Source organism: Xiphophorus maculatus, chromosome 3, assembly GCF_002775205.1.
Source record: "Xiphophorus maculatus strain JP 163 A chromosome 3, X_maculatus-5.0-male, whole genome shotgun sequence".
Taxonomy (NCBI): domain Eukaryota; kingdom Metazoa; phylum Chordata; class Actinopteri; order Cyprinodontiformes; family Poeciliidae; genus Xiphophorus; species Xiphophorus maculatus.
In genome coordinates, this window is record NC_036445.1 from 8,188,669 (window position 1) to 8,202,358 (window position 13,690).

The following is a 13,690-nucleotide window of genomic DNA, read 5'->3' on the forward strand; positions in this document are numbered from 1 at the left end:
TACAGATAAACTAGATTGATTGATGTAAAAGTTTTCAGTCTGGTGTTTTGGTTTCAAGTAGCCCTTTTTTTGAAGGACAATTTTGTTTCCAGAGACTTCATAATTCATCTTATCTGTTGTTTTCTTTATTATTTAATATTTATTTTGGATATTTAAGATGTCTTCCAGCTCCAGTTTTAAATGGTAATCAGAATTTAAAGTTTATTGATCTATGAGAATGTGATCACAGTATTATGCCATTATTACCATTATATATGTTGAAAAGGGTCTGAAAACAACAATATTATCGATTATTACAATAACTTCTGAGATAATTTATCATCCAGCAAATTTTTTTATTGTGACAGGCCTACACATAAAACTCAAATCTAATCAGTGTGAGACAGAATCCGTCTCCAGGTCAGAGGTTCGCTGCAAAACTGCAACACACCTCTGAATGTTCTGCCTCACATTGTGGAAAACAGACAGAGAACCAAAGTTTTACCTCCAAATATTAATGTAAAGTTTCATTAGCATACAAGTAACTTTTTAATATTGTATGAAGCATCATTTGAATCTGTGAAAAACAGTTTTACATCAATGTGTTAAGTTTTTCAGGCTGCAATCAGGATGATACATTACTGCTAATCTAATAAAGTTAAAGTAATTTTATAAATGAATAACTCTGCGTGTCATAAACTAACATTGGCTGTTGAGTTAACGTTTTTATTTCTACTATTGCACAAAAGGGGTTTGCAAATTTTATTCCCTTAAGGAAGTTTTAATCTCCTCCCATCCTTAGATGTTCTTGTAATCAGATAATCCCACACTTCTTCAGTCTTTTTGAAGGTCAAAGTACAACTACAGGATTAAAAATCAAAGGAAAACGGCAGGAAAAGGCTTTGGAAGAAACTTCAGACAGAATATTGACTCAGACCATCCTGAAAGACAGTTTCAAAATCTTTTAGATTTAAAAAGAAGTGGCTGGTGGTGAAATTTGGACAGTATTTTATTGTAACTTCAATTGTACTGCAAACAAAAATATAAAGGAGAATCAGGGCAATAGAGGTTTGACTTTTACATCTTTGTAAGTTTCTTTAAGCTTAATGAACATCCAGTAAATATGTTTAATTTTAAACATAGTTATTGGAAATCTAGTGATTCAGTGTTACAAAGGCTGATTATAATTTATTAAAAAATAATCTTATAGCAGTGTGTTGTGAAGCCAAATAAAAGGTAAAAAAAATCTAAAAAATGTCATGATGAAGTAATAAGTTGGGCCAAGATCTCCCCTGACATCATCTCCCTCCATCTTTGCCGTGTTTGGGTCGTAATATCCTCACTGTCAGAACCAGAGTCTGATCTCTGACTGGGCCTCAAGTGTCCATTTAATGAACGCCGTCTTTGTCCCTGCAGGGTCAGCCTCACTAATGAATGGGTCACTGTGTTTCCCCCTCTCTGCTCCTGTCTGTTTATTTATTTATTTTTTTTTGCTCTCCAAAACAGGATATCTCTCGCCGGCTCTGCGGGGTCAGAGTTCACCTGAGGTTCATTTCTCAGTGTTCAGTGTTGGAGTCTGCAGACGTGATCCAACTTCACTACGTTTAAAGCAATGTGGACGAAAACACAAAGCGCCGAATAAAAAATGAGCAGCAATCACAAGGTTTTAAGAAAACCTACAAATATTTTACTCTAGATAAAATATTTTCAGCTGGTCTCAAAACTCCTCCATGTTTTGTCAGAGTGGGTCAAAATCTGCAGTAGAATAATATTATATATAAATAGACTGAAGGGTGAAATGAAGAAGGTAAAACTGAGAAGTGAATCCAGGTAACAAGCCAGATTTAATAAAAGAAAAAACATTTTTTAAGATTGTTTCAAACTACTTAGAGTTACTTTTTATACTCTTCTGAAACACTGATGGTGGTAACATGTTCTCTAACTTGTCCATTTTTGTCACTGATAATACCAATATCTGAGGTTTAGTATGGACCAATACCGATATAGAAAATTAGAGCTGGATTCACTTGAAATGTTTTTTTTTATTTTTTAACACAGACATTAACGTAATAAATTGCATATTTATTTGATAAATCTCCACCAGCACAGCACATTTAAATATAGCTTCACAAGTTTGGTCAAACATGTAAAAAAACAACTTTAAGGCCAGACGTTAGTGCATAACCACCTACTATTTATGTTGAGTTGATAAAGATTGTTTTTATTTTATTTTTTATAGAAACATGTATTTTCTTGTTTCTAATCAAATATTCAGGTCTATAAAAGTAAATTTAGTCACTTGCTCAACCATTTGTCTGTTTTAAAAATGAACAATTGTGTACAAAAATGCCCTCATCTTGTAATATGATCATACTTTAACTGATGATGGGGGCAAATCGTAAAAATTAAAAAGTAAAAACTAACTTACGTAATTTAGATAGCTTTATTTATCGTAATTTTGCAAAACTTGTGCAAACATTTTGAGCAGATTGTAAATTCTGGGGTGAGTTTTAACTTTAATAAATGTTTCTTTGGATTAAATCCAGCGATTGCTTTGACAGCGAATACTTTCCGATCAACTCTCGACGAGGCGTCCTTGTAGAGGGAATTAACCCTGTAAATCAGTAATTGCATGTTTCTGTAGTCGCTGGGAGGACAAAGTGTTACCATATTGAACTTTCTGCCTTGAGCCACATTAAGCTCAGCAGTAAATTCACTTGCCAAGAGCTACAAAGTAAGTCAACAGACAGACAGACAGGAAAACACTTGGTGTTACATCATTGTGCTCCCTGTTGTTTGGTTCCTCATCGAGACCTTTTCTGTGTTAATGGCCGACATCAAAGCACAAGACGTTAATGTGGCAGGAAAAAAAAGCTGAATATGAGGGAGAGAAAGAAAATGACCAGCGGCTAACACTTTACATCTGAAGGAATATTTTCAGCAGCTTAGCATTCATGAAAGACGGTTAACCCCGACCTGCTTTCAGTGTGAAGGAGGCCCTGGGCGGCCGAGCCACACCGACTCAAACTGGTTGTAAATTTCATTAACTGTAATACTGCGATTATGTGAGCAGGGCTTGAAGGAAATGCTTTGATGACGAACTATTCACGTCTATGCAGCAGCTGCAAAACAGACATTTTAACCCATTGTTAAACAAGTCTCCTTCGTTTTTATCTGCGCCGCTCTCTGCATACAGAACCGGGATTACAGCTTAATGACAACAAGTGGGTCCCATTTAATGGGCTCATTACCTTAAATTGACTTCCTGAGTTAAATGCAAAATATGGAGAACAGGTTTGTTCCCTTGGTGAATTCATATCAGTCAACTATGAGTTTATCTTCACATGAGTTTAGACTTATTTTATTGTCTGGCACAAAGACAGAGTTGGGAAGTAACTAGTTACATGTACTCAATTACATTTACTTTTTGGAATTTTTTTTTTTTTACTGCTCGGGATTTTCTGCACTGAAAGAAAAACAAACATGTTTTAACCAAAAATTCACCAGACGCAGACACACACCTGCAGTTTTTATTTTTTGTGCACTCTGCCAGCAATGTTGGCAATAAAATGTTGCCACTTTGCCACAAGAACACACAGAGGAAACCCAGAAAAATCACAAAAGTGCCTATAAATACATAAATAAATATACAAATAATACTAAATAAAAATTAAAATGATCAGCTCCCTCAGACTTTTTGAAATATATTAAAGTGTTCTTGATTGGTAATACTCTGTGGGTTTCTATGGGTTTTTAAAGGTTAAAAGGAAAAAAAACTTATTTTATTCAAGCAAATCTTTATGAGCTTAAAAAAAACTAACAATCTGAAGAGAAAATAAGAAAAGTGTAACTCAACACGACAAAAAGAAAAAAACAACAATATCTTACCCAGTATTTTTGGTCTACTTTCAAGTGCAAATATCTTAATCCACTTTAAATAAGACAAAACTAACTTAGAAGTAACTTTTCTCCAAGAAATAGGAGCTTGTTTAATAAATAACTCCTTAATATTGACAAAAAATATTAGTTCAACTGGCAGATTATTTCATTTACAGAAAGGGAAAATGTCTCGTCATAAGTGGAGTAATCTGCTAGTTGAAGAAGTACTATTTAATCAATATTAAGGAATTATTTGTAAAAAAAATAAGCTTGCTGAAAAATTTCTTGTAAGTTGGTTTTGTCTTATTTGATGCGTTAATTTACTTGACCCAGAAACAAGACAAAAACAAAAATATTTGGTAAGATTTTGTGGTTTTCATTATCCTGCATGTCCTGTATATTTGAGTTTTAGCCAACAAGTTTTTGGGAATCAACCCAATGATAGAATATTATTTTTTCATGTATTTTCTAGAGATTTTACTAAATAAATTAGAGCAAGCCGTGAGATAACTGGCAGCCTGTAAGTAAACAGCCTTAAGATCCAATTTAAAACTGGTTCTGTTGTTGTCGACCAAACCGCTTCATCCTTTGGTCAATTATTCATGTGCCAAAGGTAAAAATGTAAAATAAAAATATAAGCATTCATATAAGACAATCCAGGTACTGGATTCAAAATAGGTGAAAAAACAAGGAAGGAGAAACTTTGAGAGAGCGTAACATCACTTTGAAATGCTTTATTAGTAGTTTTACTAAAATGTAGGAGAAATTACTTAAACAACACAGTGACGAAAGTAAAGTAACAGTTTAGTAAGTTAACACAGTTACTCAAAAACTAACATTTTTCTTTGTAAACTGTTAAAATCCAGGTGTAATGTGTAAAATCAAAGATAAATAATGTAATTTCAACACAAATCAATGTAAAATTAACAGCAGTATCATTCGATTTTTGCCAGACAAACCTTTGAGTTGGATAAACGTTTTATTCCCACTCAGTTTTCTTTTTCATACTCATCCAAACATGCAGGATAATCCAAATTTTTCCAGATTTTTTGCATAAGAGCCCAAAAAACTTTTAAATCTGTTATGATTCAAGAAAGTCTGGTTGCTTGGAAGCAAAATTAGCGAAATAAGAGATAACATTTATTTTCCTGATTAATTAAAATCCTTTCAGCGAAGGAAGGAGGACAAAGTTCACAGTGCTGATGTGTTATTACCTGGTTTAACCAACCTCGTATAATGAGGCTTCACATCAAGCTGGAGTCCTTTTCTGGGTAAAATTTAAATTCTCATGAGGTTAAGTTGAATTATTTTGTTTTGTGACTGCGAGCCAGAAAGGGGGGGAAGACAGGGTTGTTTTCTGCAGTTTACAGATAAGTTGTGTTTGTTTGTGAGCTCATAAACAGCCCCAGAGGATGGATGAGTGACAAGATAAATGAGGGGAAACATGTTCTACTCCTAATAACACCCACATGCTCCGGTGGTGACAATAATGGCTGCTGGCAACATCAAAGAACTTTTCTAAATTCCTAGAGCCGAAGGGTCAGAGACGACGACGACGAAGCGCCGATCCGGAGCGACGCACCTGCAGCCGGTAGCTCTATTCTCAAAATGTCTCCGATTTAAATGAGCGTCTATCGCCGCTCGGTTTTAGCTGTCAGTTTGCAACGCGAACATATTCAAGCTGCTCTGAAGTAACAGACTGTCAGGAAAAATGTCAGGGCTGTCAGTAAAATAAACTCCATAATTTTCCCACAAAACACTGTCGATTCCTCGTGGGCTCGGCGGATGACAAACACAGGAGTGATAAAGATGTTTGGTGCTCAGGTGCTGAGCGGAAATGTGAAAAGACATCAAAGATCAAACAACCAACAAACCCTTGACATGCTCTAAATTATCTCAGAGGGAGGAAGCATCAGTTTTCCTACATGTAAACACAATGATTCAGCCGCTGGGAGGGAAATGGTTTGTTCCACAGGGACGGTTTCAAACACTGCCATCACAAGCATACACAAAGGATAAACAAATATTTCTAGATTTTATAAATTGCAGGTTGAAAATGAACACAGTGATGCATCTCGCTACTCACATCATTCGTTATGTTTATGTCTGAACAAACTTCATTGTTTCCTGTGCTCTTCCACTTCTCTCCTTTTGCTCATAAAACATAATTTCACATTTCGAAAACAAATTTGCTCAATGGAAACAAGACAATTTCTAAAAAAAACTAGTTTAGAATGAGGTGGTTGGTTTATTTTTCAAAACTTCAACGCAAACTATTTTTTTCACATCACACTAGTCACATGAGGAAAAACCGGATGTTACTACTGGTGGAAACGACAAAGAAAAAGACGACAGGAAGTAGTTTGAGGACGATGGCGCAGCATGTTTTTTAATGACTTATCACGCGTGATTTTAATTGTGTTTCTTATTCAATTGCAAAATTTTATTATTTTTTTTACGTTAGCATACTATTGACAAAGTTTTTCACAGATATGCGATGGAAGCTAATGGTGTTCCTCACGAATAATCACTATGTTTAACTTTGTAAGTGTGAAATGTTTAAATTGATGTTTTTCAAAAAAATCTTTAGGAAAACATTTTATTGTCTCAAACCAAACATCTCAGTCTTCCAGGTTTTCATATTCAGGAGATTTAAAAGAAGTTATTTCATTTTTAACGTAATTTAGAAATGCTAACTGCTGGTGTTTCCATGGAAGGATAATTCATCATCGCTACAAACTTCCTTGGTTTTATCCAAACGTCCATCCTGGTGTTTTTTAAAGTGAAATTTGCCGTTGAGAACTAAAGTCTGATTCTCCTCGCTTCTCTTTTCACTCATATTAGCAACTCTGAGCTTCTTTTGAAAAAGTTTGTCTGAAAAAAATCCCAGTTTTGGGCGGGTTGTTAAAATTTGGGCTGCTTTACGCAACATTTTTAGAAAGTATTCAGAGGGAAATTCTATCAAAATAGCTGTCATTGTGTGGCAGAAAAGCATCAGACTTTTAATTAAGTGCCACGTTATTGATCTTATTTTATTTGTTAATTTATTTTCAGATTTCTAGAATCTAAATAATGTCACAATCAGTGATTAGTCATTGGTTAATCAAGTACATTTACAATGCAGTAGTAGTGGAAAACATAAATCCAAGGGCAACTGCATGATTTAAAAGGAAAAAACTCAAGTTTCATTGAGTTCAAAGAGTCAAATAGGATCTGGTATGGGTCAGAATATTATAAAGTACGACTAAAAATTGTCAGTCAGATCTGGCAAACCTAAAACTGATCATCATGTGGGTGTATTAACCTCCTAGTGGTTTGGTGCTGGAACCAGTTGTTAAACCACAACACGTTTGTGATTTTACCACTGGTGCAATCACCTACCGTCATCTAAACCCCGAAACAACGCCTATTAAACTCCATCCAAAGTCTCAAAGTGAGGCGACTGAGTGGAGTTTGACGTCACCAAACAAAGCGGTGAGTTGATGTGTTGAGACAGAACGGTAATTATAGTTCTGCAGCATCAGACATGAGTAAAAACAGCTGTCTGTCAACTTCAGGCAAATAGTCAGATTTAAATGTAGCTTTATCCTCATGCATCTTGTGTTGTTCCTGCTCAGTTATTGGATAATTATCTCAATAACCATCAGAGGCCATAAGAATTTTGTTTGTCTGTAAAAACAGGGCACATCCCAGCTTTCTGGTTGTGGAGGTAATCACAGTAGATTCTGATTAAGCCTGTCACAATAATCAATTAATCAGTTAATTGAATGACAAAATAAAATGAGCTCAATAATGAAAGGCAATTTTGTTTATGGACACATAATAATCCATTTTATTTATGTGTTGCATGTGTGTTTTATTTCAGCTTTATTTATTGTTTTTGAGTTTTATCTTGTTTATTTAAAATATGCTCCAGTTCCAGTCTCAAGGGTTCTTTACAAAAATCAAAGTAGATCGATGAACGACAGGGCAAACTTTCATTATTATCAACATATTTACTTCTCCAAGGGAAACTGCTTGTATGCACAAAGTTTCCCCCAGAAAACTTGCTAAGCCCGGTGGCCGATAAGCGAGGGCAGTAATTCATCCAGAGGTTCGCCGTGTTTTTGAGTTAAAATTTTTAGAAAGTTGACAGGAAATTTAAAAATATCACTTGATGATTATGTGTTATTGGAAGATTGGAAGACAATACCTCAACATCAACTCGCAACCTATTGTGAAATTTTATGACAATAAAATTCTTTTTAAAAAGTCTTTAAAAACACAAGAAAGCTATGATAAACAATGCTCAGCCTGGTGGGGGTACAAGTAAAGCCTGGTGGCCCGCCAGGCTTATAATAACCCAGCTGACAGCTAGTCCATCTAAAGTGTTAAATATTTGTAAATACAAATATAACCATAAGCAATATAACATTTATTTAAAAAATATATATAAATAAGTGTAATATTGTAATTCATTTAAATATGACTAAATAGAAAAAAAATAATAAAATAATAAGAATGCACATGGAAACACATCAATCTATAAATAAATCTGTAAATGAATTTAAAAAAATGCTTTAGAAACAACAAAATGATTGTTTTTCGCAGCAATTACCGGGATAATTTATAGTCCCACAAATTGTCCTTTACGAAACAGTGACCAATAAGCATCTGCTGCATATTTCCAATCACTCTTATTGATAAGGCGTTCTGTCTGTGTTTCAAAAGCGAATGTTTTCATCTTTTTTATTCCATTTGATTGAATAATGAAAACTGTTGAGGGGTTCGGCTACAGGAGAAACAAAACAAGGCATTAAAATGCAACACATCCAGCAGAAATAGCACCACCTTTCACTTTATGCAGAGAACAAACAGAACTCGACGCATCCATTACGTTTCTCCACCTTTAGAGGTTTTGTGACAGAGAAGGAGAACTGAATGCAAATTTCCTCTAGCAGAAGTTCAAGAGCGAGAAATACAAACTATGAATTCCTCCTCTGGTGTGAAATTTACCCTCTGCGTAATGTTCCACCATGACTTTGACGTCCGTATTAGTGGGAACACCAGGATTTCTGTCTTTGCTCCATTTCCTTCTCACTGCTTCACTGACTTCAAATTCACAAACCAGAAATCCATTAATGGATTATAAAACTCTCCAAAATGAAGCTGGGACTTAACGTTAACAGAGAACCAAAGATCATTTCATACATTTCACAGACTTCCTCTCTCTAATTGATTTTCACGTTTGCAGCTCTGTGGCTCTTTCAGTGATTACATTTCACTCTCACAATCTTTTCATCACTTCTCCCTCTGACTCCGGGTCTCAGTCTTACAGCAGAACATGATTTGATATTCCTGGAACCGATGAACAACATTTCAGTTTGTTTTTTTTATTACAGGACTGAATTTTAAAGGAGATTGAAAGACCAAACTGCACAAATCTGTATATTCTTCTACATTATTTGGTTTAATTTGTCTTCCACTTCAAATTTCCACACATTTATGTAAAAAAAGAGAGAAATACCAAACTCTATTTTGGATGAAAAGTTAAAAGAAATCTTGACTTTTCAACAGAATCTGCATCAAAGTCCAGTTAATGACGTCTTAAAAGTATTACATAACCTTTAGAATAATTTTGCCAACATAATAAAAAAATCAAGTTAGGAATTTAAATCCTTTTTGAATATTTGGAAAACTAGAATATGAAGGTCATGCTAAGAAAATAAAAATAATAAAACTATAAGAATAAAGTAATATGAAAATTAGTACAAGAATAAAGTTGTAATATTATAAAGTCACAATATCACCACTTTATTTTCATAATATTAAGACTTTATTCTGATATAATTACAACTTTATTCTAATATTATATTGACTATTGGACTATCTGACTATTTAGTTATTTTTCCTAGTACGGCCCTAATACTTCATTGTAAAAAAAGTACGAAAAAGGGGAAATTTTGCATAAATTCTTTAGCGTAAATAAATAAAGTAAAATAGCCTATTCTTAAATAGCGTTTTGGTAAAATTTCATCACTCCATGGAGATTTGGTTTGTTTGCACAAGAAAACTTTTTAAAGGACATCATGTGACAAACATGTATTAGTTCATAGTGTAGTATATTATGATGCTTTAGTTATTTTGGTTTTTAGAGGTCATAATCTCTCTTATTTACCAAGAGTTGACTGGTGACAACATGGAACAGAACAACAAAAGAATATAATGTTAAATATGAGACAATATTATGCATTTAAATTAAACTTTATGTGAGATTTGCACATTTTGTGACTACTTCTATCAGCAATTAATCAAAAAGAAACCCCCAAACAAATAAATCTGTAGATATTCATTGTCTTCCGCAACAATGAAACGTAAATGTTCCCGTTTATCTAAAACTGTGTATCTATGCCTTGATCTAAACCTGATTTTTCAGTATCATGCTGAGTGTTTCTCTTGGCACAACGTTCCTTAACCTCACATAAGCAGCTGCATGGGGGCTGATAGTATCACATGCAAATCCTCAATAAAATGACATTTTGCTACATCAGTTCCACACACAAACATTTAGTCATAATCTTTCGAGTTGCTCACTGTGACGGCAGTTTGGGAATAATCTGCTGCAGAATTCAACATTTAAATAATCCTCTAAACTGAGGTAGAGCCCCGCCCGGTGCTTAGGGCACGTTGCTCAACGGTGACGTATCTTTGATTACGTTTGAAGGTAAAATATTGTTTATTAATGTCATTGTTATATACCGTCTGGCTACTCTGCTCTGCATAAATAACACTTTGCTCTAAAAGTTGATGGTTGAATAAGCCCAGCTCCCTATGGATGGCAGCAAGATTAATCACCAACAATGTGGGGAAATAATTTGGCTTCAGCTAAGTAAGCAAGACTCACTGCTGAAGAATCAAGTCCTAAAGCTGTAACCATGACTAGCTGTAACAATAGACTTTATTTATTTGAGATGTAAGAATACTGTAGGCTGTTTAGTTTTTATACATTTTAAAATAAATAGTCACGTGGAAATCACTGAAGCTGTTTACGCTGCAATGCAAACTGTGTAGATGATGTATGCTAGGTGCTAAAGCGCTAACTTAGGGTGACCAGACGTCCTCTTTTTCCCGGACATGTCCTACTTGTCAGACCTAAAAAGATGTCCGGGGGGAATTTAAAAATTGTCCGGGATTTTGGTCAACTGCCTCAAAACACATTACATAGCTTACAGTCCATTGTAGGGCACTGCGCACGGCGCTGCCTGTCACGTAATCCCTCCAGTAACATTCAGTCCTTACAATTTGAACCATGTTGATTAAAGAAATGATGAGGAAAGAAGAAAATGAGGAGAAAATTGAAGGACAAATCAGGTATTTGTGATGCTGCTGCTTGGAAATGCCGACCAAGGAGAGCTCCACTTTCTAACTCGAGATATTTAAGTAATGTATTTTCCGGACTATAGAGCGCACCTCACTATAAGCCCCACCCACAAAGTTAAAAAAAAAACTGGAAAGGTACATATACTGTATAAGCTGCACCGGGTTATAAGCCACATGGTTCAAAGTGTGGGAAAAAAGTAGTGGCTTATAGTCCAAAAAATACGGTAAGTTACTTTATTATTACTTCAAACATCGATTTATCATCTTCTATTTTGTTTTGGTTTCACATTAGCTCCTGCTAATGGTGCTAACTAGTTAATAAAGTAAACAGCAGCTCAGTAGCCAATCATCCAGCTTGTTTCAACAAATATATTGAACACCAATATATTTCAATGCACAGGTGAAAAAATGGAGCAAAGTGTAACACAGATAGAAATTCCACCATTGAAGTGATGAAGTTTGTACATATTGATAAACAAGTTTATTTGTGAAAAACCTGATTGAAACAGCAACTTTTAGGTCAAGAGGAAAGTTACAACATATTTAGGTCAACATGTTCAGTCATGGATCCCTTTAAAGCTACAGTATGCAACTTTTATTGAAAATAAATATATAATTTACATATTTGTTAAAACTGATGTAACAGTTTAGTATGAGTCAAAATAATTTGTTAGCTCTTTTACCTTCTCCCAGTGCTCCCAGTACCATAAAAAGACACCGCGCGCTGTCAGAAGCAACAAATCAGAACCAGGAGGAGGGTCTTAGAGCTCTCACTCAGCCTTGTGTACGCGCTGCTCACACCCTTCTCCTTTCTCTCTGCTATGCTACACCTGGTTCACAACATAGCCACAACATGAATGCTAAAGCTAGTTAGCATGGCCACCTATGGAAGTGGATAAATCTTTTTCTTGGAATGGTAAGTTGTTTCTCCACCGTTTGCACATTTAGCAGCGAGTACACAAGTTGATTGACAGCGCTAAGACCCTCCTCATAATTTTGATAGGTTGTTTCTGACCAGGACTGGTGCATTTTGTCAGGTGGCTGTAAAACCACAGGGAGGAGTCAACTGTTTCACAGATTACTGTTACGACATAGTGACAGTTTTAACAAATGTGTAAAAACATATTTTTTTATAAAAGTTATATACTCCAGGCTTAAGGGACGAAGCAGCAACCCACTGTCACTTGTGGGGTTGATTGTAGCAAAATTGCTGCCAGTCTTCAGAAAATCTTTAAACTGTGTAAGATTGCTTCGATGCTGAGACACAGAGGGAAGGAGATATTTTCATGTTACTGTAAGCAGAACCTGAACTGTTAGAACCATCATCAGCAGGAACAAAACACACTTTACACCTAAAAGCAGTAAAAAAACCCAAAGTGGTTTGCTGTCATAAAAATAAATATGAGCATACATGGCAACGTGCTGGTTTCTCTTTATCAAGAAAGCAGTGAGGTGATACAGACACGACAACGTTCACTCCCACAAACTGACCAATGAAACGAGAGTCGCCTCGCCACTGACCAATCAGCAGCTTCATTTGCTGTTTTTCTTCACCAGTTGACTTCGATCTGAGCTGACAGGCCTGTAGACGTCTTCCCAGAAGGGGTGTGATAGCCTGGCAGAGGCGACAGCGAGGTGAAGCGAGTTTCTGGCCAACAAGCTCCGGGCGGCCAGTGGATTCACCCCTCCAGTCGACGGGTTGCTGCACTGCCAGCTCCCCCAACAGCAAAAGCAACACAAAACATTTGTGACATTTTATGAGAGTGAGAATACCAGAAGAAAGAAACAAACAGCAGGGAGGCTTGTTTCCCGGCTCATGTTGTACTTTGTATGCAGCTATTTGTAGACTCAACAACAAAGATGTTGTAGCCCAAATTTCTCCTAATCTGACCTCTATTTTCCTGCAGGGATCCACTCCTGATGTTCATCACAAGAACAGAAATCGCCTGGCAGCAGCGAGGGGAACCTAACGGCACTGGTTGTGGATCCAATTACACTGTAATCCGGCCGGGTAATAACCTCCAATCCTGGTCAAGCGGAGGGAAGGTGGGACTTCAAGTTGGTTTTCCAGGAAGCCGCCTATATCTACGTCAAACTGTATTGATCCAACACAAAAATAAACAAGGATATCATGCCTGACCTGCAGCCGGAAAGTTTAGAAAATAAATTACAGCGTTGCAGCTTCCAGATATTCCAGATATGAAGACTCTTCTTCACATTTATAATTTGTCTGGTCTCAATTTGAAAATCTTAACATTTTTAGTCTTAATGGATCATTGTTAAAGTAAAATCTGTTTCAGAAAAAATAGGAATCAGGAATATCTTCCAGCATTGGCAGCTCTGAATATGCTCAAAGTTTTGCATTTCAGAAATTTGCCTTTTGGCCACATGTGTAACATTTATTGATAATCATAGAAGACTGAAATACATTTTTATTAACAACCAGTCAGTGTCTGGTGAAAACCAAGCAGCA

The 13,690-nt window shown here is 35.7% G+C and overlaps 1 protein-coding gene across 2 annotated transcripts in view; it reads right to left on the reverse strand.

Annotated features, from left to right (window-relative positions):
• The window catches only part of LOC102221553 (thrombospondin type-1 domain-containing protein 7A-like), a 201,330-nt gene that overhangs the window by 124,602 nt on the left and 63,038 nt on the right, over positions 1–13,690 (reverse strand). Inside the window, exons 1-2 of one of the 2 annotated variants that reach the window (XM_023330939.1) lie at positions 13,109–13,182; positions 12,709–12,924 (exon numbers count right to left, since the gene is read on the reverse strand). The exons of the other annotated variant lie outside the window; for it this stretch is intronic. Of the exons in view, the coding sequence (XP_023186707.1) occupies positions 12,709–12,924; positions 13,109–13,145 (253 nt within the window). The 5' untranslated portion in view covers positions 13,146–13,182. Of the gene's footprint in view, positions 1–12,708; positions 12,925–13,108; positions 13,183–13,690 lie in introns of those variants that run through there. 2 annotated transcript variants of the gene reach the window in all.